We start from the raw sequence: 26,009 nt of genomic DNA on the forward strand, positions 1-26,009 counted from the left end.
AATTATTAGTACTTCTTCCATCTCAATTTTCAGAACCCCATTCAGGATTGGGAATAGAAGTATCTTTCTTTTAGCTTTCAATGACAAAGGTCAGAAATTACTTGGATTGTCCTTCATTCTACCTGAAAAAATATATACTAAAATGAGATCCAAATTTATAGTTTTCAGCCAGGGTTCCTGTGAGATAAAAGGGTCTGCTGCGGAAAAGCTTGCCACTGGCTACCAAGGCAGAGAACAACTAGGAGACTTGCTGGAATGGAGAACCCTCTGAGGCAACAGTATTCTTTAAACTTTCATATATGCCTGACACTATTCACTCACCGATAGCGAAGGACTATTTAGGTCTCATCTTGTCAGTACATCTATTTTTAACAAAATTTCTTTTTACTGGAGAAATCAGTACTATTGACTTGAAAATAAACTACTTCAGAGAAGGAATATAAAAGGATTCAGATTACAGGTATACCAATTGCAGGATATTTAATGAAACTCTCTGATTGTCATGAACAACAGGGTTGACAAGAGTTGTTTATGAATTAACTTTTTCTTAAAATGTATTTTAATGACCCAAACAAGGTAAAACTCCTGGACACATATAGGACTTCATGCTTAAATTATACTTCCAATACGTTTACTTGAAAACCAGACATCATCTGCATTGTTCTTTTGGTTAAGAACACACTGTCCCAGTAATCATACAGAGAAACAATACAACAATGAATCTAGAAAAAATAGTATATACAATAAAACATTATAGGGAAAAAAATGTCAAACACAATCTGAAAGTTTCTCTCTTTCTTCAAATTGCTTGTCCACCACAAGTGACAAAGCTTGAAGGAATGCTGCCATTGTAGTGTTAGGTGACTAGAAATAAAGATAAAAAGAAAACCTGTATCAGAATAAGGCTCCTATATGATGGATCTTGTCCACTATATGAATGAGATCTGATCCCACAACGTGAACATCAGAATAATGTATAAACTCCATTAACATATAAAAATCCCAAGGACTATATTTACATTAGTGAATACTTCCCCAAAACTAGATCATAATTGTTGTACCTATGTGCGCTTGGTTTCAGAATGCTCTCTGTTGCTGGTGCTGAAGTCACACACCAGCACAATTTGCATTTAGTGGAAACCAGAAAGGCCCAAAGAGGCCAGATATTCTCATGTCACTGACCCTATAATGACAGGAAATTCAAAAGTAGCATAATCTTACTTTGAGATAAAGTGCATGGGCTAGAAAAGGCAGTTTCCTTAAGACACGGCCACTGAGTCCTTCACTTTTCCTACATTAAAGCAGAAGTACACAAGGCATTAGGTTCATATTCACAAATATAACTGTAAGGCACTTAGGCTTAGCTTCACACGTATGAATATAATGACTGCCAGCTTCTTCATGTTGGCTATCAATAGCAAAGCTGTTTATCAAATAGTATGTTGTATTTTGACACAGCCTGTTATCGAACTGTACTGCTTGGAATATATCTTACACGCAGCTCTCACAAACAGCCTGTTTCTAAGTTTCAGAATTTCAGATTGTAGGTAGGAACTCAAAAGGATACAATTTAACTCAATACAATTTTTTTCCTGCACACGCCAAGTACAAAGGTTTCTAAGCATCACATAGAAATTGACAGACCTCTTCAAGTGACATATGCATTTACTTTCAAAATGTGATTTGGTATGCTCACGATGAGGAGCTGATTTACTGGGACAACTTGGCATTCAACTGCGATTCTTACAATGGACTTACAAAGGAGACATTTTCCTGCTAAAAAACAGCCATCTTTCCTGATTGTTGATGCAGTTTGCTTGTTACATCTCTCTGCTTCATGTGTTATGTTTTAAAACCAAGCAGAGGGAGCAAGGGACACTTGGTCCATCTTCTCCCTTCCACTGCATCAATCTTGCTGGGGGAACTCCCGAGCTTGACTACTATGATATTTTGGACTACAATGCCCAGAATCTCAGCCTGAAGGACTACACTCTGGGACATCTGTTGTGAAACTGTAGGAACTGCTTAATTGTAAAAACTTACACTGTTATAAGAGATTAAGAACCAGATAAAGTCTGTCCAATAGCCAGGAAAGCACAGATTTTCAGTCAGCATTTGGATAGTTATTAAACAAAAATCTCATTTGTCCCTGAATATGTATTTTAGACTTAAAATGGGAATAAACAATTAAGCAGGAGCGTATGTGCTTGGTTCCCTGTTCTAGAAACGGTTAAAGAATAAAAGCATACCCATTTTAAGCATTTGGATATGTTACAATAGTTCTTCTCTGGTTAAAATATCAGGCCAGAAGTCTACTGGGGCTTCCCACATGCATAAGTAAATTTGCAGAAAAGCTTTTTGTTTTCTGGTCTGCCCAGCATATGATGGCAATCAGAGAATAACCAGCTCTGTTGAACAGCTCAGAATACTGCTCGCATTGATTGCACTATTGCCTTTCTGCAAAAGTGTAACCCAGCATTAAATTGTAATCTTTAACTGATCCATTACTGGAAGTAATACAATCTTCTTCTCATATCCTTAAGCTCCTGATAACTGTCTATATCAGTACCATGCATAAATCCACCAAGATACGGTAGAATGTAATATCTCATGGTTGGATTCTGAAAACACCAACCTTTGGTATGGCAGAACAAATCTTCAAAGAATCAACTTTAATTGTATATGAAAAATAAAATTGAGAGACAAAGGAAAGAAATCCAGAAATCCTACCTTGAAATTTCTTTTAATATAAGACTCAATTTTGACACGTCACTTTCTAAGTAACCAATCATTTCTAGCTCCCGGAGTGTCAGCAGCTGCTGTCGAGGATATATTATTTGGCGCTGTGGCAGAAAAGAGCTTGTAAGAAATGGGCAAAAGTTGAAAAGCCAGAGCATTGAGTTGGAAGGGACCTTGGATGTCATTTAATCCACCCATCCCGCAGGCACGATACAGACACCAAATCTGCTAGATAATAAGATAACCTCAAATGTCTCAATAAATGAAAGCATATGAACTCCTGATGGAGTCTATTGTATGGCTGGACAGCTTTTGCCATTAGGAGGTCTCAGCATGTAGCTGAAATCTGTTTCCTTATAATCTCTGCCCACTGGTTCCATTTGTACATTATGGAGCAAGAAAAAATGAGATTCCTTCATCTTCTGCATTACAGACCTTCGGAGAAATGAAAACCATCATTGTCTCTCCCCTCAATCTCTTATTCTCCCATCTAAATACACCCTGCTATTTCAACCACTTCTCACAGGACTTTATTTTCAAACTTTTCTCTGCCAACCACCACCATCACCACAGGCTTGTTCGTTTGTGAACATTCTTATAATGGAATGCCCACAGTTGGGCATAATACTCCAGATGTGACCCGAGCAGCATAGAATAGAGCTTTTTACTCCCTGTGACCAAGACACTGTACTTTTCATAAAGAGTTTTGATCAATGCCTCTTTGCTTATTTAAAATCAGTCATGTTACTGTCATACAAAGTTATGATGCAAAAGTGTGATTAGTAATACAAACCTAGATATTTTGACTGAAAGAAAAACCATACTGAGTTTCAAACGATTTACTTCTAAGTAAGTGAATACAGAAACTTAGCTACCTCTTTTTTTTACACAGGTAGGTAGGCAGGTATTGTACTTAGCATTTTGCTCTGTACTCCAAAAAGTGTGGATCTTTCAAGCTGAGAAAAACATTAATAAGTAGAAACAAAAAGCAATTTACAGGATTATAATGGTGTAGAGCAAGTTAAATTTTTTTCCCTTGCTTATCGTTCTAGGAATTTGGGAAGCCCAGTAAAAGCAATTTCCAGTAGGTTAAAGACAGAGAAAAGAAAGTAAATTTTCTCCTGGATAAGAGAAACCTAAAAACATACTAGAGGTGGAACAGTCTCAGTCACTTGAGGGGAAGAGCAAAGCATTCCCCATTACATTTTGGAGGGGTCACTGCTGCTGTTGTCACACAAACCCCACTAATCTAAGGTAGCAACAATCATATTTTGCTATGCCGGTGAGGCAGGCACCTATTGCCTTGGACATACAAAGAAGCAGAGGACTTTTGACAACATCAAAAACTCAGATTCTCACAGTGTTTACCTTCATCAATTCTTCCAAGCAGGAAAGGTAGATTTTGAATATCGCTGCAGTGGAAGGAGGCCCAATGTATTGCCTGATATCTGCTCTATCCACAAAAGCCATGTCAATTTTTTCTGTGATATTCGAAGTAGTCAGGATGACCACATTAGGATACCTTTAAAAACACAAACATAAAACAGAATTATTTGACATCTGACTGAATAAATAATTTGTTCAGTTTTGATCAAAAGTATCTATGACTGAAATCTTAGTTACAGAATGAGCCCCAGGGCAACTTTCCATCTGTTTCTTCCTTGTAAACAAGGCACTGCCTCTGCAGTTATTCGGAGCACATGTACATCTTAGAACTGCAGCAGTGACAACTTGTTTACAAGGGAGGAACAGATGGAAAGATACACTTGGGCTTATGCTACAAATGGGGTAAGCCATTACATGTGATAATGGACACCAACGACCACATCTGGAATTTTTGCCCTTACATTTTGAATTTTTTTCTGTGCAACTGTGGGAACCAGGAATATGTTTAATTACTTAAGTGAAAGCTGCAGTTCTTCTAGAGAGAAAAACAAATTATCATTTTGTTGTATGTGACAAAATTATATGTGCTTCTATCTCACAACCATGAATCCAACATTTTCAAATAGTTGCTCTGCAAAGGAAAAGTAGTACATTCTCCACTCTAATTGTTCCTAGATAACTTCTGAGTGTTTTTTAACTAAAAAAACCAAACAAACCTATAACAAGAGTCAGTTACCTTTTAATCTGATCAATTTGGGTTAGTACTGCGTTTACAACACGGATGGCATCAGAAGGCTCAGTACCTCCTCGAACAGCATTACGAGCTGCTGTAAGGCTTTCCACCTGCAAAAGGAAGTATAAGCACTCTCGCTCTGATTTGCCACTTATAAACTCTCTCAATGAAAGCCACACTGTATCTTTAAAAAGGAACTAAAAATTTAAATTTGCAGTAAAGTACAGTAATACAATTATCTTCTTGCCAGTCAGAAATGCTCCATCCACTTGGTATGATGGCAATCATGTTGTCACATGCCCTCAAATTACATCTGACTTATCTCTAAGGGTTTTAAAGGTGTGTGAGATCGTTATGGAACGGTTTTACCAGTTCAATCCACTAGGGAGTTTCTGTAGCAAAGCAAGGCTTTGAAACAGGTTATCTCGAGTCTAGTTTGTTACTCGATGTACTACATTGTTGAGATTTTGATATGAAAATGTATTAAATATTAATGTCGTATCCTAGCAGGCATCCTTCAGTCTCAAGAGACTATGGTAACGTGCTCTATATTGAGGACTTGGAACAGCGTCTAGTGTGGCTGAGAAGGCCAATTTGAGAGTTACAATCCCTTCCACATGGAAGACAAGTACAATCTGTCCCCTGTCCAGCTCCCTGATTTTGCTGCTTTTGGGACTGCCTCTTAATGTTGTATAGTTAAATGTTGTATAGTTAAATGTAAAATGGCTGATTTTACCTGAGTCACTGTACTGATTTTATCAAGGACTAAGACGTAATGTTGTACAGCTGTGTACATGATGAAACTTTGTGTAACAGAAAATGACGTAATATATTTTCTGATTGGTCACAGAACTGTACATAAGTCATGTGTAAAATGAACAACTTTATCTGCTGTAAGTCAGATCACTTTTTCCTATGCTGTATGTTGCTTAATGTCATGATATGCTGCCTTAGTCTATTCTCTATGTAGATATGTAAATAGACTAAGTTGCTGGTTTTACTCTTTCAGTGTCATATTGTCATAAGTATCTCTGCTAGCCAATATCTCCTTACTCTGCTGATGTTATGAGAATACAAGTTATAATCAAAATTCTAAACATACTGTACATCACATTGACTCTCACAAAGGAAACATAGACATTTTCATTCCAAAAGACAACCACAAATAACAACTGACTATATTGAAAGCTAACATGAAAATGATACTGGTTATACCTCATCGATCAGTACAAACACAAGGGCATTTTTGTCATCAATAGACTCTTGAATCTTCTGGAACATTTTGGTAACAAGTTTGCCACTCTAGGGGAAAAAAGGATTTATATAAGTTATCGGACTCATTTCATCACCACATTGAATAGCTTTGTAATATAGCACTCACTTGACCACCTCTAGTGAGAAGCACATAACCAGGCAGAGGTGATAAAAACTTTAGCAATTTGACAGAAACACAGCATTCTTAAATTGTACACAGACAAGAAACATTAAATGCATCACAAACTCTTGCAAATGTTACATAAAAACATACCTCAGAAAACCACTTGGAGAAGAGGCTGTGGCTATTTATCTCTATCAACTGTCCATAGTAGTACCTAAATTCCAGTTGAAAGAGGTGTAGTGAAAACAAGGAATTATTATGATTAGGACTGGTTCTAATGTAATTAATATAAAAATGAAAAGTCCAAAGTGTCATCTCAATGTAAAGTGTTTAGACCAAATGACCCTTGAGAATCTTCTCAAGATAACGGTCTCATTTAAAGTTCTGGAACTTGAATTGTGACATCACGATGTCATCAAAGTTAAGAAATTGTGACCACAATTGTCATGTAGAGTAGCGAAACAGTATTGGAAAGGAGTACATGCTGTGCTGCCACAAGTATTGCTTTGTAAGGTTCCATTAACATCAGAACTGTTTTTATTATGATACGTGATAATATAGATAAGGCAAAGAAGTATATAGTTATATACATAGTCACTTCAGCTAGAATTCTTTATGCCAAAAATTGGAAAAGTCCGATGGTACTGAAACAAGATCTTATAGAGAAGATACAGGAAACAGGGGAAATGGACATTTTATCAGAAGTGATGAAGAACTGTCCTCTACAAAAGGCAACTGAAAGATGGGACTTATTCTACAAATGGTTTGAGTCATCAGACATCGCTTGAAGAACATGCATTAAAATGAAAACTTAAATCTGGAAGGCAGAAAATAGTAAAAAGAGCAATTTGGAATTTTGATATGGCAATATGTATAGAATGGATATTAGTATGTCATTGTTTCTCCTCTTCCCTTTGACCTCAATCCCCTTTTCCTTCCTGTTACCCTTTGTTAAACATAAAATATTTTTTAAAAAGAAAGAAAATGTGACCACACTGGGACAATTAGGTGAGGCTGAAACAGTGGTCAACTTTGCCTGTATTTTGACCATTTCCCTCAGTTTTAGTTACCCTAAAATGTCCATGTACCATGACACTCCCAACGTAACATGTCTCATTTAAATGAATAAGAGAAACACAATATAGTAATCCCACTGCAAAGCAAGGCAACATGCTACTTTTGGCCTGGATACTTTTCAAATTTTTAATAACTAAATATGAGTGAGAATTACCTGTCTGAAAGTCTAATAGCCAGCTTTTGAGCTAATGCTTTACACAGAGAAGTTTTACCAGTTCCTGGAGGACCTGGAAAAAAAGTATAGGATGTGTTGCATAACTAAATAATGTCCATAATAAGACCAAATAGGCGGGATATAAAATAAATAAATAAATAAATAAATAAATAAATAAATAAATAAATAAATAAATAAATAAATAGGAGCTAAGATGTGGTTGTTTGCACACTTCAGTATGTTTCATGTGATTAAAGCTGCCTCATAAAGGGCCATATGTAGAGGAACACCTGACAGAACAGAAACACATTTTTTATGTGTACCCACTCCTCATTTGCTCTAAACCAGTGGTTCTTAACCTTTGTTACTCGGATGTTTTTGAACCGCAACTCCCAGAAGCCCCAGCCAGCACAGTTGGTGGTGAAGGCTTCTGGGAGTTGCAGTCCAAAACTCCTGAGTAACCCAAGGTTAAGAACCAGTGCTCTAAACCATCTTTTTCCAGAAACCTAATTTCTTTACAGGAAGGACCAAGGAACTACTATTGCATTCAGCTGATATATATTAGTGCCATAAAATTTAGAGAAAGTGCCTTTAACTTTGGCAGAGCACAAGGCAGGCTTTGTGCCTCTCTACACCACAGCAGTTGCTATCATTTTATAGCTGCTGTCAAAATGCTCTTCTGTTACAGAGCCTAGTGCAGTCATACAGAACAGTGTAACATAAAGTAACTTTCTCAATGTTTTGTCAGCAGTACTAGGATAATAACAGCAACAAACATTAGAGAGTTGTTTTGAGTATTATCAATGGCCTACCTGAAGCACTCTGAACATTACAACATGTAACTTTAAAAGCTAGCAATAGTGTTAGGCCTTCAGTGCTAGTCAGACTCTGAAACTTTCCATCAGAAATTTTCTAGTTAAAAAGACAAGCCTTACCATGCAAGAGAACAACTCTGTTCCATGATATCAAGTTGCTGTCCACATTTCTGTCAGAGAAGAGTAATGCTGTAGTCACGTAATCTAACAGCTAATTGGATAGAGGGGAAAATGAAGAGATAAACAATTATAATTTCTTATCTATAATAGTTTATAAAAACGAAACAAATGTGAACAGTTTAAAAATTGTAAGTTTTAACAAAATCATCTTACTTCCTTTATGATGGCAAAATGAGAAGTGAAAACAATGACTATATAAAAATGCAACAGAAGCAATCAATGGAAATCCTATGAAATGGATACGTCTGTTCTAACTGGACAATCAACGGGATTTAGCCAAATTTAGAGCCCTCTGTTGTTGGGGCTCATTCTCTTTAAGATCAATTGCATTTCACTGTGCCATGGACACAGAAAGTGTTTTTTGTTTGTTTTCAAAAGAGATAAAATGCAAATGAGATTGATTTCAATGCATCTTAAACTGGGGAATAAAGTCACCTTGCCTTGCCGTGCTTAAGACTTGTTAGCAAAACTTTCCTGTACTGCTGCTGTAGACAGATTGCTACAATGCTTGGATAACCACAATCTGGGGTTACAGGTAACTTTCCTTAAGATATTGTAAACAGCAAGGTTTATAATGGTGAAAGTTTTACAGACTCATACACATTTCACCATAAGTATAACTGTTTTGTAAGTCTAGGTAGCCATTTTTGTCTCCCAAACATTATAAGAGTTAGTCTAGACTGCCCTCTCAGACTGCCAAAATATGGAAGGAAAGAAGGAAAAGGAAGAAAAGGAGAGAGAGAGAGAGAGAGGAAAAGGGCGAGTATAGAAGTGGCTAGAAGTCCATTTTCAGTTTCGGAAAAATTGGCATCTTGGGTGTTAAACAGAACACAGGAGAAGGGCTTATAGCCTATTTAAAAGACAAATCTCCACTCTTGGAAGCTTCCATGAGATGAAATTCACCTATTTTCTTCTTCTTTTTAAGGGTGATGGGGAACAAGTTTTTATGTGCCTCAATTAAGCAGAATGACGGTTCACAACAGCAGTAATAATAACAAAGTAAGTCTACCCTGTCTCTTGTAATTGACACGTGATACCAAAGCAAACTGTTGTTCTTCAAATAAAAAAAGGATAAAGGAAGGAGTGCCTCTCCTTGCTAATTCACATCCATTCCCACCCACTCATCCAAGCCATTAACTACATTATTTCTCCTTCCCTCGAATTCTTGTAAAGGGACATGCTGTTGACTACCAGATGATGGGACAACCAATCAAAGCCAAGCAATGTTCATCAATACTTTGAGCTGCATCTAACTGATCACTCCTGGATATCTCAGTGGTTTAGGTATCAGAGGTTGGGAGTTCAATTCCCCCTGTAGCTCCTTGATAGGGGCTGGACTCAAAGATCCATAGGGTCACTTCCAGCCTTCCAGCTCTACAGTTCTATGACTATTACAGTGGTGTCTCGCTTAACGATTACCTTGTTAAACGACAAATCCGCTTGATTAGGTTTTTGCGATCGCTTTTGCGATTGGAAAATGATGTCCTAATGGGAAAAAAACGCTTTATGATGATTGATTCCCTGCTTCGGGAACGGATTTTTCGCTTTACGACGATCAAAACAGCTGATCGTCGGGTTTCCAAAATGGCTGCCCACTGCGCAAAATGGCTCCCCGCTGTTTTTAGGGCGGATTTTTCACTATACAGGGAGCAGAAAATGGCTGCCCTATGGAGGATCTTCGCTGGACGAGCAGGTATTTTGCCCATTGGAACGCATTGAATGGTTTTCAATGCATTTCAATGGGCTTTTTTATTTCGCTTGATGACGATTTCGCTCTACAGCAATTTCGCTGGAACGGATTAACGTCATCAAGCAAGGCACCACTGTATATTATTATTAGAATTCTGAAGCAGATGACACTCTGGTCTGACCTCAGAACATAGTTCTTATACTGTCCTTGAAGAAAAGACTTCTTAAAATATCCTGCTGGCTCAGAAGCAGCCAATACTGTTAGCTAGACCTAGAGTTGCTCATTTAAAATACAGTAGCTTTTTAGTATCTACTGCCGATAAATAGAAGAATGAGTGAGGATTTAAGTATGGTAAATTGTATGGCCTTATTGTTTGCAATGGAAAACTGTTTAATAATTAACAATACTTTCTACTTACATCTGCCTTAATTTGAGCATCATAAACAAGGCTATCCCACAAACCATGGAATTCAACTGGAAAACAAAAATATATTTCAAATAGATAAGCATATAAACTGAAATATCATTTTGTATCCAACTATTCATTATGAATTAATTAGACAAATTTTGCTTTTAATTTAATAAACAAGTGGTGTAATGTTTTACATATCTCTTTGGCATTACATACTACCAAATATAATGAAACATAATTTTGAATGATTAGGCTGTAAATTATTTTTACCCTGATTAAAAAGGGAAGCACCTAAAGATCTTTGTGTAAAAGAAACTTTCATATAAGAGAAAGGATTAAAAAAAATCACTCAGTACTCCTACAAATGCAAAGGAAAGCAAAATATTTATTTGTTTGGACCAGGATGCTGTTTTTCAGCCAAATTGCCTTCTCAGTGGCTGATTCTTTTAAAAAACCAACAAAAACTGGTATTACAGAACAGACCAGTGAAGTCCAAAGCAGAGATATAAAACTTGTAAGTTCTAAGGCAAGAATAAATGACAACAGTGCAGCATTCTTCCTTATCAAGTAAAATCTTATTTATGTGGTCCCCTTTTTCCATTGAGTTCACAGGGTAGGATACATCACAAAAAACTTAAGCACTTTAAAGTTCTGTGTGTTTCAGTGTAAAATATTTAAAAGTGTGCTCAACTTTTCCACTTGGCCTTGAAAACATTCAAGTTCTATTAAAAGCACAAATCGACAAAGCTACATGTTTTAGGGCAGGGGTCCCCAACGCCTGGTCCGTAGCCCAGTGCCAGTCCGTGGCCTTGACCGGACTTGGCTGCAGAGACAGATCCCCTGCCCCCTGCATGCTTTCCCCCCGAATGTCCACCCATACAAGTCCTTTGTGCATGCACGCATGTGCCAGCACTGCACAAGCACCTCCACCCCTTTCTCACATGCGCGGAAGTATGTGCGTGTGCTGCACGAGTGCCCCTGCCCTTCGTGCATGTGTGTGTTGCGCACTACCCCTTCACACATGCGCACGAGAGCGGGGGGGTGCCCCACCTGCTGCCCGCACATGAACCCCACCCCCCCACTGGTCCGTGATGTTAAAAAGGTTGGGTACCACCATTGTAGTGCACAGTTGCTTGTATTTGGAAGGATATTGTATATTTTAAAACCCAACATAGTTTATTTCAGGCACAGGTTCATCTTTCCATTTATTCCTTGCTTCCATCACATTTCTCAGCTATACCTGTCACCACAAATAACAAAATCATGTTTCCAGTGCTTTCCAAAGAATGCATTCTACATGCATGAACTCTTCTTTCAAACTCTCCAGGAATCTTTTTAAAAATAATTAACTAAAAATACCTGCAGGCAACACCCAGTGATTAGCTGCAACAATAGCTTCATCCTCTTCATCTAGATTTTCAGCCCTGGGTCCTTCTTCATTGAGATGAAAAATATGAATTGAAAGGCTACATCTGCTCAGACTAATAGGCTGTAATTCAGAGGAAAATACATCTTAGCAGCAGTCCTATATACAGTTTCTTGGGAGTACATCCTTTTGAGCTGAGTGCAGTTTGAATTATCAATAGGTATGTACAGGAGTTCAGTTCCGATCATTCAATTGTGAGGGGGCTTCAAGTGGCAGAATGATTTTAGAATTTTAGACATATTAAACTAGATGTGAGTTATAACAATTTAGGTTTGATCTTTCCAAGCTACAAATGTGGAGGGAAATTGTCTCCAAGTCAAAAACTAACATGGGCAGAAGAAAATTCTAGTCAGCTCATTTTCTGCTGTGCTGCCTTTCTACTTGCTGGCTGTTAGGAGCATTTAAAAAAGTTATCCCTTAGTTAACTTTAGTGGCCAGTCTGTTCTATCACTTCAGTACTTCATCACCTCATTTTGCTGCATGTGTAGGTTTTGCCTGAGTTGCCATGCACCTTCCACCATTAGCATCTCCATGATTTCCCAGCTATGGATCTGTGAGTACTAGACATTTGTGCATCATATCCATCCTAGCATCTCCAGCACTGGGAGGACACACAATTTGCAAAAAATTGTGTATTATAAACATCATTCTCAATAAAAAAGGGGGGGAATGAACTTGGTATCAGCCTGACTGATCTTGTACAAAGGAAGCAAACTCATTACAGCATTTTTCTTAGAAGAGAGTTTTGAATAATGTAAGAAATATTTAATACCTGTCTTTCTTTTAGTTTTAGCTCTGTATCCACAATTGCAACGGACTGTACATTATTTGTTAGGAAACAGTCATCAAACTCAGTCCACTTGTAATCACCAAAGACAACATTATGTCTATTAAGTAGTTTTAGGACACTCAACTTGATATCTTCTTTCATTGCAATACTGTTTAAAAGAGAAGAAAACATAAAGTGGTCAAACCTATATACTTCAGCTATATACCTCAGTACATCAATTTTTACCATCTGTGATGAGCGATCCCATCTTACCACCACAAGAAGTGGCATGGATAGAGACGGTACACCTGTGCAATCCACATTACAGCATCCTTCAAGGGACAGAATAAACTACTCACACCTAAAAAGCCTGCAGAGGAAGCAACATCGACCAGGAAGGACATAATCAGTTAAACCTGAGGTACTAAACTTCGTTACACTAGGAAAACAAAGAGTCTTTGTCAACAGCCAAACAGAGGAGGATGCAGGAGAAAAAAACGGTACAGATAAAAGATGATTCATTATTCCCTTTATATCACATCAAAGCTCATGTATCAACTCTCCTCCCCAAAAGATAATTCCCTTAAAAATTTGAATAGGGGAGGAGGGTGAAACATATGTCATGCATACAAACTGTAAGTTGAATTACCATAAATTCCAACAAACATAGATCCCAACAAGGTTGAGAAGTTGACAAAGATAGTCTCGGACCTGGTGCTGAGAACTCCCAGGCTGTTGGTGCTGGAGGACCTCAACATCCATGCCGAGGTTGCCTTGACTGGGGTGCCTCAGGACTTCATGGCTGCCATGACAACCATGGAGCTGTCTCAATGTGTCATCGGGCCAACACATGAGAAGGGCCATACCTTGGACCTGGTTGTCTCAACGGGACTGGAAGATGGTGGTTTGGATGTGGAGGGGCTGGTTGTGACCCCATTGTCATGTTTCGGGTGGTCCGGGATCTTCTTCAACTGGGAAATCCAGTGGAGGTCCCGGACTGCTCATCAGCTTGCTGTGATGAGTTTGCCATTCATTTTGAGGTGAAAATCGCACAGATTCACAGTGGGTTGGACTCCACCATTACTGCAGAATCAGAGGATGCGCCCAGTGTGCCGTGCTTAGGTCAATTATTAATGGATGAGTTTCAATTGTTGAGACCTGAGGATGTGGATCCTGCTTGGATTTGTCCATTCTACCACCACTTTGCTCGACCCTTGCCCATCTTGGTTAATTGGAAGATCTGCCAGGGAGGTTCGCACCTGGGTCCAGGAGGCCGTGAACACCTTTGAGAGAGGCAGTGGTCCCTACCACCTTGACAGAGGCAGTAACTCGGCCACTCCTAAAAAAAAGCCTAAACTGGACCCAAGGCTGGTGGTTAACTACTGACCAGTGGCAAACCTCCCTTATTTGGGCAAAGTGTTGGAGTGGGTTGTGGCCGTGCAACTCCAGGCACCGCTGGATGAAATGGATTTTCTGGATCCATTTCAACTGGGATTCAGGCCAGGTTTTGGTACGGAGACTGCCTTGGTCACCCTGTACAATGACCTTTGCCGGGAGAGAGACAGGAGGAGTGTGACCCTGTTGATACACCTGGACCTCTCAGCGGCTTTTGACGCCATTGACCATGGTGTTCTTCAGGATAGACTGGCTGGGTTGGGAGTTGGGCACACTGCTTTACAGTGGTTCCGCTCCTTCCTGGCTGACCATGTCCAAAGGGGGGGGGGGCAGTTGTTCTGTCCCATGGTGTTTATGTTATGGAGTTCCTCAGGGCTCAATACTGTCCCCCATGCTGTCTAATATCTACATGGAACTGCTGGGAGAGGTAATCAGGAGGTTTGGGCTGAGGAGTCAGCAATATACTGACGACACTCGGCTCTACCTCTTGTTTTCCACCAATCCAGGTGAGGCGGTTTCTGTGCTGAACTCATGTCTGGACCTGATAATGGATTGGATGAGGGTTAATAAGTTGAAACTCAATCCAGACAAGACGGAAGTGCTGTTAGTGGGTGCTTCACCGGACAGGCTGGAGGGCCATTTCCCTGCCCTGAATGGGGTTGCACTCCCCCAAGGGGAGAGTGAAGTCAAGTGGGCCTTAGAAAGCATGGCTAACAACAAGGCCAGTGGAGGTGATGACATTCCAGTTGAATTATTTAAAATCTTAAAAGATGATGCTGTTAAGGTGCTACACATTCCTTATACCAGCACGTTTGGAAAACTCAGCAGTGGACAGAGGATTGGGAAAGATCAGTCTATATCCCAATCCCAAAGAAGGGCAGTTCCAAAGAATGCTCCAACTACTGTACAATTGCACTCATTTCACACACTAGCAAGGTTATGCTCAAAATCCTACAAGGTAGGCTTCAGCAGTACGTGGACCGAAAACTCCCAGAAGTACAAACTGGATTTCGAAGGGGCAGAGGAACTAGAGACCAAATTGCTAACATGCGCTGGATTATGGAGAAAGCCAGAGAGTTAAAAAAAAAAAAATATCTACTTCTACTTCATTGACTATGCAAAAGCCTTTCACTGTGTCGACCACAACAAACTATGGCAAGTTCTTAGAGAAATGGGAGTGCCTGACCACCTTATCTATCTCCTGAGAAATCTATATGTGGGACAGGAAGCAACAGTTAGAACTGAAGATGGAACAACTGATTGGTTCTAAATTGGGAAAGGAGTACGATAAGGCTGTATATTGTCTCCCTGCTTATTTAACTTATATGCAGAATACATTATGGGAAAGGCAGGACTGGATGAATCGCAAACTGGAATTAAGATTGCCGGAAGAAATATCAACAACCTCAGGTATGCAGATACCTCTCTGATGGCAGAAAGTGAGGAAGAATTAAAGAACCTCTTAATGAGGGTGAAAGAGGAGCGCGAAAAATGGTCTGAAGCACAACATAAAAAAAAACTAAGATCATGGCCACTGGTCCCATTACCTCCTGGCAAATAGAAGGGGAAGATATGGAGGCAGTGACAGATTTTACTTTCTTGGGTTCCATGATCACTGCAGATGGCGACAGCAGCCACAAAATTTGTCAGGATTTTGTTCTTTTTGTGAACAGGGAGTTAAATTTTAATATTGTAATGGAAGTGCAGAGTCACAAATGTAAGGTAAAAGCCAATGTAATGACTTACAGCATACAGGTGTAACAAGATGATGTAATGCTTGATTGTTAAGTAAGACCAGCTGTAAATGGTGCAATGTGATAGGTTGTTCTGGATATAAATGTAACTGAGACAGAACAGACCTTTGCCACTCAGCAGTAAGTCTGGTGGTCATTTACTTCTATGTCATTGCTCTGAATATTGTTGTGCGAAATGTATAATGCCTTGTATATGTGCATATATTTGTAGCCATATCTAATATACTATATTATAATCACTAAGAACTCTCTTATGTTGTTTTCTCCCCTCGTCTAAGTCTCTAAGTCTCTTACTTTGCTAAATTTAAGTGGGAAGAAAGGAAGCAGTCTTATAAGAGGCTCTGTATAACTAGTGTCCTTAAGTTTCAAGGCTTGTCTTTCAAAGAGAGTGGTCTTGCCAAGCTTCACATTCAACCAGACTCTAAGAGGTTTTCTTGAGGCCAGAGCCTCATTAAGCCTCTGGAGTTTTGGCCCCACACCAAAAAAATTAAAAAATGCCTGCTTCTTGGGAGAAAAGTGATGACAAACCTAGACAACATCTTAACAACTAGCAATGGTGCGGCTAAAAATATTGTAAATAAATAAATAAATAAATAAAAAGCACAGGCATCACCTTGTCGACAAAGATCCGCATAGACAAAGCTATGGTTTTCCCAGTAGTAATGTATGGAAGTGAGAGTTGGACCATAAAGAAGGCTGACCGCTGAAGAATTTATGCTTTTGAATTGTGGTGCTGGAGGAGGCTCTTGAGAGTCCCCTGGACTGCAAGGAGAACAAACCTATCCATTTTGAAGGCAATCAAGCCTGAGTGCTCACTGGAAGGACAGATCCTAAAACTGAGGCTCCAATACTTTGACCATCTCATGAGATGAGAAGACCCCCTGGAAAAGACCCTGCTGTTGGGACACTGCGAAGGCAAGAGGAGAAGGGGACGACAGGATGAGATGGTTGGACAGTGTCATCAAAGCTACCAACATGAATTTGACCCAACTAAGAGAGGCAGTGGAAGACAGGAGGGCCTGGCCTGCTCTGATCCATGGGGTCACAAAGAGTTGGACACAACTTAACGACTAAACAACAATAACCCCCTAAGGGACAGGGTCTACAGCCTGGGGGTGCTACCAGACCCCAGTCTAACTCTGGAAACCCAGGTGGACTCGGTGGCTGGGGTGCCTTCCTTCAGTTGCAGAAATTATACCAGCTACGGCCCTACCTGGATGAGCAGAGTCTCATGACAGTTACACATGCACTGGTAACATCTCATATAGATTACTGCAATGCGCTCTACATGGGGCTACCTTTGAAGACGGTCCAGCAACTGCAATTGGTCCAGAATCGAGCTGCGCAGCTGGTGAGTGGTGGGGCCGCTAGGGGACACATCAAGCCGACTCTATTTAAATTACATTGGCTACCAGTTGCTGCCCGGGCCCAATTCAAACTGCTACTTTTTACATACAGTGGTGCCTCGTATAACGAGCACACCGTTTAACGACAAATCTGCGATGCGGATTTTGCGATCGAAACATCGCTTACCGATCTTCACATTGCGATGTTCGTAGAACAGCTGATTGGCGGTTCCAAAATGGCCGCCGGATGAAGAAAATGGCTGCCCGCAGCGTTTTCGCGCCGATTCCTCGCTTACCGAGGCGGCGAAAATGGAGGCCGTATGGGGAATCTTCGCTTAACGGTGAGTTTATCCCCATAGGAACGCATTAAACAGAGTTTAATGTGTTCCTATGGAGTTTTCTTCCCCGTATAGCGACGTTTCCGGATAGCAACGATTTATCCGGAACGGATTAACGTCACTATGAGGAGCACCACTGTATAAAGCCCTAAATGGCTTGGGCCCAGGATACCTGAAGGACCGCCTCCTTCCATATGAACCTACCCAGCAGTTAAGATCTAGCCATGGAGTCCTTTTCAAAGAGCTGTCTGTCCCCAGGCTATGGACAGACCAGAGTTAAGAGGGATGGCTTGTAGATAAAGGGCCTTTTTGGCAGCTGCCCCCAGACTATGGAACACTCTCCCGAAGGAGAGTTGTCTGGCACAGACGCTGGTGACATTTCGGCGCCAGGTCAAAACCTTCCTATTCCAGGAGGCTTTTAATTGAAATAATATCAACTGTGGGTCCTGATGGCGACTTTTAGAGTATATATTTTAATTGTATTTTAATTATTTTATCTTTTTTACTGTAGTTAAATTGCTGCAAGCTGCCCAGAGACCTTTAGGTAGTGTGGGTGGCATATAAGTTAAATAAATAAATAATCTAGCATTACCTTGGCAGATTTGAAGCTGTAAGGACTATTGATTTGTACAAACCAATGCTATTGATATAATTTCTCAGTTATGCCCACTTCAGTAATTTCTTGGGTTGTGGCTAGACACAGCTGTGTTTTCTAAATCTTCCCTATGATGAGAGCAACATACTTTTAGTGTCCCATCATACTCTGTCAGCTATTGAGACCTATACTTCTTCACTTACAGAACATGACCTTCTGCTGCAAGAAACAATTGAAAAGGGTCTCCATACCAGAGACACTTACGGCGCAAAACCAACCTGTCTAACTTTTGATGAACTTCTACTTGTATTTGCAGGGATTCCGAGCCATTTTGTAGAGTTGGTGTTAAACCATTTGCAGCATCATCCATTTTACAGAAATCTGTTTATAAAAAAGAGAATGGTTATACAGTACAACAAAAATACCAATAGTTTGACATGAATACCCAATGCATGAGGGCAAATGCAATGAGAAGCATGTAGACAATGGTGACAGAACATTGAGCTGAGAAGAGTGATGGAAAGAAAGTAACTGGCCACATATCAAACGATAGGCTTTCATTTTTTTCTTCTTTATGAGTTGTACAATACATAAGAACATTTAAAAAAAACAGATGTGACCGGTAGCACCGTGGGAATTAATTTTGTATAGCAACTCGAAGCCTGTACTACACTTGATCGTATCCGAAAGGTTGAAAAGCAAAACATTCAAGAAATACACTTCACTTATACAGTGGTGCCTCGCTTAACGGTGATAATCTGTTCCAGGAAAATCCCTGTTAACCGAAAACATCATAAAACGAAAATAAAAAGCCCATTGAAATGCACTGAAAACCGTTCAATGCATTCCAATGGGCTAAAACCTCACCGCCCAGCGAAGATCCTCCATATGGCGGCCACTTTCGGTGCCTGTATAGTGAGGAATCCGTCCCTAAACACAGCAGGGAGCCATTTAAATTACCCAGTGGCCATTCTGAAACCACCGATCAGCGACCCCCGCCTTCTCTTCCTGATCCAGTGCCTTCACTCTTCCAACTCGTGCCGGATTCGCCTCGATGGCACAGGCTCCATGACCGACGAAATCCCTATCAACAAAGGAGTCCGCCAAGGGTGTATACTTGCCCCTTCACTTTTCAATCTATTCCTTGCAGATTTGCCTTCCGTTCTTTCTAGCTCTGGAAACTCCCTCCCTCTCTCAATGGTGTCCCTGTACCTATTCTTCTTTATGCAGACGACGCGGTGCTGCTGTCTATCACTAAACCTGGCCTCCGACTTCTGTTATCCTCTTTCCAAGAATACTGCTTCTCCAATGAATTATTAATTAACCCCGAGAAAACAAAAATTCTGGTTTTCTCGAAATCCTGGGCCCCGTCAGCTTGGAAGATTGGTAATCTATCATTCCAGCAAGTCCAATCTTTCAAATATCTGGAGATCACCTTCCACTCCCGACTCAGCTGGACTCACCATCGTAAAGCTGCCATTTCGTCTGCCATGCCACATTTAAATGCAATCGCCCGTTTCCACTTCAACAGTGGCAATCAGTACATGCCGGCTGCTCTCCATATATTTCAAATCAAAATCCTCTCCCAGTTGCTATATGGTGCCCCAATCTGGATCGAGGCTGTTAATCAAGATCTTGATAAAGTTGCTGCCTCCTTTCTCAGAAGGATTCTTGGGGTCCCAAACCTAATTAGATTGTCCACATTGATACTCGAATTAGGCATACACCTTCCCTCTACTACCGCTTGGTCCCTAACCTTCAAGTTCTGGCTTAGACTGCACCTCAATACCCAACCAGATTCCATACTCAATGACCTACTAAAAGATCCCTTCTCATCTAAGTGGTTCAGTATTCTGGATGCCAAGCTCGCATCCTTGGACCTCTCCCCCGAATCTCTTTCAGATACTAACCTTCACAGAGCCCATCAAATCATCAAATCTAAACTCTGGCAACAGGAACTTAATCTATTACTCCCCAATTTAAATCCTATTTGTTCCCCTCTCTTCTTCGGTCTTTCCCCTTCTCTTGGTAGACCCTCCAACTATTTCAGTAAACTAATTAATCCAAGTAAAAGGAGGGCTTTTATGCTAGCAAGACTAAACATTTTCCCATCAGCTGTTCATTTTGGCAGGTTTGCAAACATTCCACGTAACAATAGACTCTGTCTCTCTTGCTCATCTGAGCCCGATACCTTAGACCACATACTACTCCGCTGCCCAACTCATCAACATCTACGAAACAATATTCTCGAACCCCTCCTGTCGTCCCTTTTTGTTTCCCTAGCTGACCCCCTTCCCGTCCTTTTAAGCGATTACTCGGCGACCATCACTAGCGTGGTAGCGGATTTTTTATTAGCGGTCTCCAAGCCAAAATCCCTCCCCCAACCTCCCCCCGCATCACCTTCCCAGCTCTTACCCTCACGATCGTCCTTTTTGGTTTGTAATACTATGACATAAATTGTTACTGCTGCTTTATCCCCTTTGCCAATAAAGGTTTTAAGAAAGAAAGAAAGAAAGAAAGAAAGAAAGAAAGAAACCACCGATCAGCTGTTAAAAAAACATCATTTTGCGAAGAATCGGTTCCCGAAACAGGGAACCGATCATTGCAAAGTGAAAAAAACCTATTTAGACCATCGTTTTGTGATCGCAAAAACGTCGTCATGAAGCGGATTCATCGTAATGTGGGGTAATCATAAAGCGGGGCACCACTGTATCTCAGTATGGCATGTTCCAACATAAAATATTGATTCAAAATAAGTATTCTGGAAACAAAAGTTGAAAAGGTACATTGAAAAAAAAATAATGTAATGGCAATTGTAGGGTGATCCTCTGATTTCCAGAGCATTATTCTAGCACTGTTTACTATTTAATGGCTTTAGAATGCACTGTTCATCAGGGTTGTTATATGTCAGAGGTGAATTGACAGCATGTAACATATTCATTCTTCTTTAAAATATTCAAACAAGTAGTAAACAATTTTAATTCTTTATTAACTGGGGGAAAATCTTTACCACTCAGTCAGCAGAAATAGCAACACTATGACTACGTCATTACAGTTATAGGCAATTGTGAGACACGAGGCGAGAGTGTAAAGGCTCTTGCCGGAGTGTCATCCTCCCTCAAAAAATAACAAGAGACACAGACAAACCCGCCTGCATCACCCATTGAGACCAAACAGTGGGGAGTTGATACCCGGGGGTTGGAGTGGGAACTGTTAAAGATGACAGTGGCCACCCAGACAGGGTGAATTGGCGGAAAAGAGGAAAGGGGGAGGTCTGTCGTAGAGGTGAGAATGGGAGATATAAAAGGAGAGGTGGACTTAATACTGGGGGGTTGGGAGATGATATGGGTAAAGGACCCTTGGACTGGTAAATGGGAAAAGGTATGGGTTCCTCGAGAGGAAGCCAATTACCAGCGAAGAAGGGGTCTACTGCAACGTCCTTCCTATTGGGGAGAGTCTGAGGCCAGAGAGTGCCGTAGACAGCTCAGGGAGGAAAACGAAACAGTGTCAAGAGAAGAGAGAGAATGCTGGGTATGGCATTTGGAGGAAGCCCAGAGGAGGGGGCTACTTAACGGGCCGTGGACCCCTCTACGAGGAGAAGAGGACACCTATGAGATGGAGGTTCGAGATGATGAGACCACCCCGCTTCTGAACCCGGAGATAAAGACTTGTGAGTTAGAAAACAGTAACCCATTTTTGAAAGGACCTTGGGGCGAGTTGAGCTGCAACCTCTTTGTTAAAGAAGTTTGGATGCCCTTGCCGGACCCGTTGGCGACAAGAGAAACCGCAGAAGCTGAGTTCTGGCAAAAAGATTTATTGCTACACATTCCAGTAAAAACTAGCTATGATTTTACAACGCGAGTGTCTCCAGAGTCTCAGTTAAAAATTGGGGAGGCAAAGTACGAACCCTCACAGCAATACAAGAGGAAGCAAAGTCCAGATCAAAGTCCCCAATACTGCAGCGGTGGGACTGCGCTGCTTGCCTAGGAGTACATAGGCTGGCTGTCCTTCTAGGAAGTACAACGGGGCATCTAACTGCTGATGTCTGATTGAAGCCTTGAGTTATGAACTTTATTCGTTCCAGGATGATGGTTGTAACTCATGTTGGTCATAACGCAAAGCAGCATTTCCCACAGAAATACACTGAAACACGATTAATCCATTCCGGCCATTTTTGGTTATATCTCAAGGCGCTGGCTGTATCTCAAAGCATTAGTTCCCATAGGAACTAATGCAAAAGCGGTTAATCCATCCACTAGGGGGAGCCTTTTTTTAGATGACCTCTAAGGTTTAAAAAAGGGCAGGAAAGAAAGGAGGGAGGAAGGGGAAAATGGGGAAAAGAGGAAAAAAAGAAGGCCATCACACACCCCTCAGGCAAAGGTTTGTGCTTTTAGAGAGGAAAGAGAGAAGACTATTGGGGGGGGAAAGAGTTTGGGGTCTAAAACACATTTTAAACAAAACACCTGTCTCATCGCAGTTGAAGACTTGCTGGGGGAGGTCTTCTTCCTTGATGAATTTGACAAAGTCCAACTTGAGGGCTTCTTCAGCGGCATGGTCAGAACTTGCAGCCTCCCCATGTCTTATAACACTGTGGATGCCACTTCTCTTTTGGAAGTTTTGAAACCACCCCCTGCTGGCTTTGAATACTTGCGGTGCACTTCCGGAGGGGTTTTTTTCCATTAAATGACTGTGCAGGTTCTTAGCTTTCTCACAAATCATAGCTTCACTGATGCTTTCCCCTTTCAGCTGTTTCTCATTCATCCACACCAGTAAGTTTTTCCAGCTCTTCAATCAGGGGTGTCCTGTTCTTTGCTAGGATTGTGACCCCTTTTGCCACATCAATTTCTTTCAAAATATCTTTCTTCTTCAATATGGTGGAGATGGTTGATTTTGACATCTTGTATTCAGAGGCCAGATCAGTCACACACATGCCATGGTCATGCTTTTCGATTATGTCCTTCTTCACTTGAATGGAGATGATCTTCTTCCCTCTGATCTTTCTTTGGAGCCATGAGTACTGTTCAGCATATCACACAGTACATTACACAAACCCTAGGAGCCACAGAATTAAAAAAACAACCATTCCAGCAGGGACTAAAAATGCTACAACTACACACTGCAAGTCCCATCAGACCACAGAAATATAACCCCCCCTATCCAGCCCAAACCCATGCTGCAATACCCTGTACAGTACTCTTTCTGTTCTGTTCTGTGTTTTAAAAAAGAAAGTCAAAAAGCAAAAATAAAAAAAACAAAATTTTTAAAAAGCAAAAATGCCTCTTCGCTGACCAACAGTTAACTGAAGGACAAAAGCAGGGAAAGCAGTTCAAATTCCCCACCTTTTTTCTGGTTGTATCTCAAAGTGTTGGTTGCAAGTCAAAGCAAAATTTTGCAATTGGAGCTAATCATAACTCAAATTGGTCGCAAATCAAGACATTCATAAGTCGAGGCACTGCTACCTAACTCACTAAGCCACAAAGTCAAGCTTATGAGATAGCAGAAAAATCCTCTCTGAATGCATCTTGTAACAGTGATTTAACAGGTGCAAAATAGGGTCAATTGGCAAAGCAATAAAAATACAGAGAAATACATTATTATACTGGAATAAAATTAAGAAAGCCAGAAAAATAAAGTTGTTTCACAATTCTTTCACTATGCATAAAAAGCTCAAGGTGGCAGTAGACATATTTAGAAAAGAACAATTCCCACTATTGAAAGATGCTAAGAATTAGGGATGTGCATGATGAAAACTCCACTTCTTCCATGTTTTGGTCCTTTTGTTTAACACGAAAGAGACTGCTTCTTTTGGAATTTTTTATTCAATTTCCCTTATGAACATATAAAACCACTTCAAAAAACAAAAGGAAAGGGTACAGAGAACCAATCTATTCCAGAATCAGGCAACAATACAACCAACCACCACCACCTAAAAACAGTCTCTCACCGTCCCCCAAAATACCAAATTATAGGCCTTCGACAAACTACATACAGCGATTAAGCAAGGGAAACAATATATATAAAATTGAAAGGATCCAAAGTAGAGCAAAGACAAGCTAGGCAGACAGTACAAGAGGGATGGTGCCTGAAATTTACCCACAAGTAATGAGTGAAACAAAGAAAGATCATACCCACTGGGTTCCAGTCAAATCAGACCCTTTTATCGCTTCAAAATTCCTGCTCCCCCTTCTGAATGTTCTGGTTTATTGGATGAATAATTTTCAAAGAGATTTGACAGGTGAAGGTAAAACAAAAGGTAAATAGAAGATGGAAACATGGAAATTTGTCTGCTTCCCTTTTGTTAATATGAAGTATTTGTGTTTAAAAGGCTCTCAACTAAAGAAGGTAAAAATGAAAGCAAACGCCTCTTTGGTTTTTTTTCAATTTATGTTAAAACAAAAATCCTATTTCTTATAATACTCCTCAGTTTAACCACTGAGCCTTGTTGTGCAGTGGTTAAACTGCTGTACTGCAGCCAAAATTGTGCTCACGACCCCAAGGTTCAATCCCAGGTAGCCGGCTCAAGATTGACTCAGCCTTCTATCCTTCTGAGGTCGGTAAAAGGAGGACCCAGCTTGCTGGGAGGGGGGGATGTGTAACCTGCATAACTTGTAAACCACCCAGAGAGTTCTTGAAGTGCTATGGGGCAGTATATAAGCAGCACACTTTTGCTTTGATTTTTAACTCAAGAACTATAATAGTGTGGAGTGAGTATATTAAAGAATTATTTGAAGGTAATGGGTCAACAGAATTTATTGCATCACATCGGCATTGGATAGAAATCCAAAATGCAATGCAGCTGACAGAAAACCCCAGCAAAGTTCCTGGACTCCATGATGTTTTCACGTATATTTAAAAGGTAGAAAAGACAACTTAGATGTTTTAAAAATATTTTCAATCCGATCTGCAAAATGGCAATAATTCTGAGATTTCTATTTGGGATTAAGCTTTGTTACATTAATTAAAAAGCAAGCTTTGTATTGACCAACCAGATGAATCAACCAGGTTTCCTTAAAGGTAATACAGTACAGGGCAGAAATTGCGAGGGGGTAAAAACGCGAAGGAGACATACAATCTGGATTTTGAGGAAGCTTTTGGGGGGAAAGAGAAGCACTGTTTTGCCTATACTGTATGTAGAAGGGATGCTCTGACGTAAAAGCGGTATGTGTTTGTAAGCTTGTTGCTTACGAGAAAGCCTTTGACAGAGTTCAGCATGGGAAGCCCCATGGAGCCCCAAGTCGGTTACCCTCAGCGTAATTCCTTAACAGCCTTCGGTTTTTCCCAAAGGGAGAACAACTTAGACGTGTGGATATGGGAGAAAGTAAAAGCATCCTCAGGGGCCTCACAGAGGTCGGGGCTAAATGTGTGTGTCCCCAAGGTCTGGCCTCACTTCCATGGCCCCAAGCCAGGCCCACCAGCTTGGGGCTACGGGAGAGTCACGCTACCTCGCGCCATCGACCACCGCCATCGGTATTTTCCCCCTCTTGGGGTCGTCGCAATTGAAGGGAATGCCGAGAGCTGCCTTTTACAGATACAGACACGTAAATAAATGTCCCTCACCCAGCCAATGCGAGAGAAAGCGAACGGGCTCCTCTTTGGGTTAATCCAGCCTTCCCGAAAGGCCGGCGGGCACAACGAGAGGCCCTGCGGCTCCCGTGCCCCGACTCACCCGCGAGTCCCCCTTCTCGCCGACTCGCCTCTTCCGCAATCGAACTTCCCGCGCTTCTCTTTGCCGGGCCCTCACGACCTTCTTGCCGTGCCCCGGAAGCGCTTCTGCGCCACTTCCTCCCTTGCCCGCGGCCTCCAGGGGAGGGGCTGTTTCCTG

The 26,009-nt window shown here is 40.9% G+C and overlaps 1 protein-coding gene across 2 annotated transcripts; it reads right to left on the reverse strand.

Moving 5' to 3' along the window:
- Positions 1–454: 454 nt before the first annotated feature.
- TRIP13 (thyroid hormone receptor interactor 13) lies at positions 455–25,985 on the reverse strand. 2 transcript variants are annotated; one of them, XM_020814973.3, is made up of 14 exons: positions 25,854–25,985; positions 18,466–18,568; positions 12,763–12,928; positions 11,924–12,053; positions 10,571–10,626; positions 8,403–8,493; positions 7,468–7,540; positions 6,387–6,450; positions 6,074–6,160; positions 4,862–4,968; positions 4,108–4,261; positions 2,731–2,843; positions 1,222–1,291; positions 455–864 (listed from the first exon to the last, which is right to left on the reverse strand). In XM_020814973.3, exons 2-14 carry the CDS (start codon positions 18,555–18,557, stop codon positions 769–771), a joined length of 1,299 nt encoding a protein of 432 aa, XP_020670632.1. In that variant the 5' UTR covers positions 18,558–18,568; positions 25,854–25,985; the 3' UTR covers positions 455–768. The 2 variants fall into 2 exon arrangements, with proteins under 2 accessions (XP_020670632.1, XP_020670631.1); XM_020814972.3 differs by having other exon boundaries at positions 25,745–25,883.
- Between the last annotated feature and the right edge of the window lie 24 nt (positions 25,986–26,009).

Source organism: Pogona vitticeps, chromosome 6 (assembly GCF_051106095.1).
Source record: "Pogona vitticeps strain Pit_001003342236 chromosome 6, PviZW2.1, whole genome shotgun sequence".
NCBI classification, from domain to species: domain Eukaryota; kingdom Metazoa; phylum Chordata; class Lepidosauria; order Squamata; family Agamidae; genus Pogona; species Pogona vitticeps.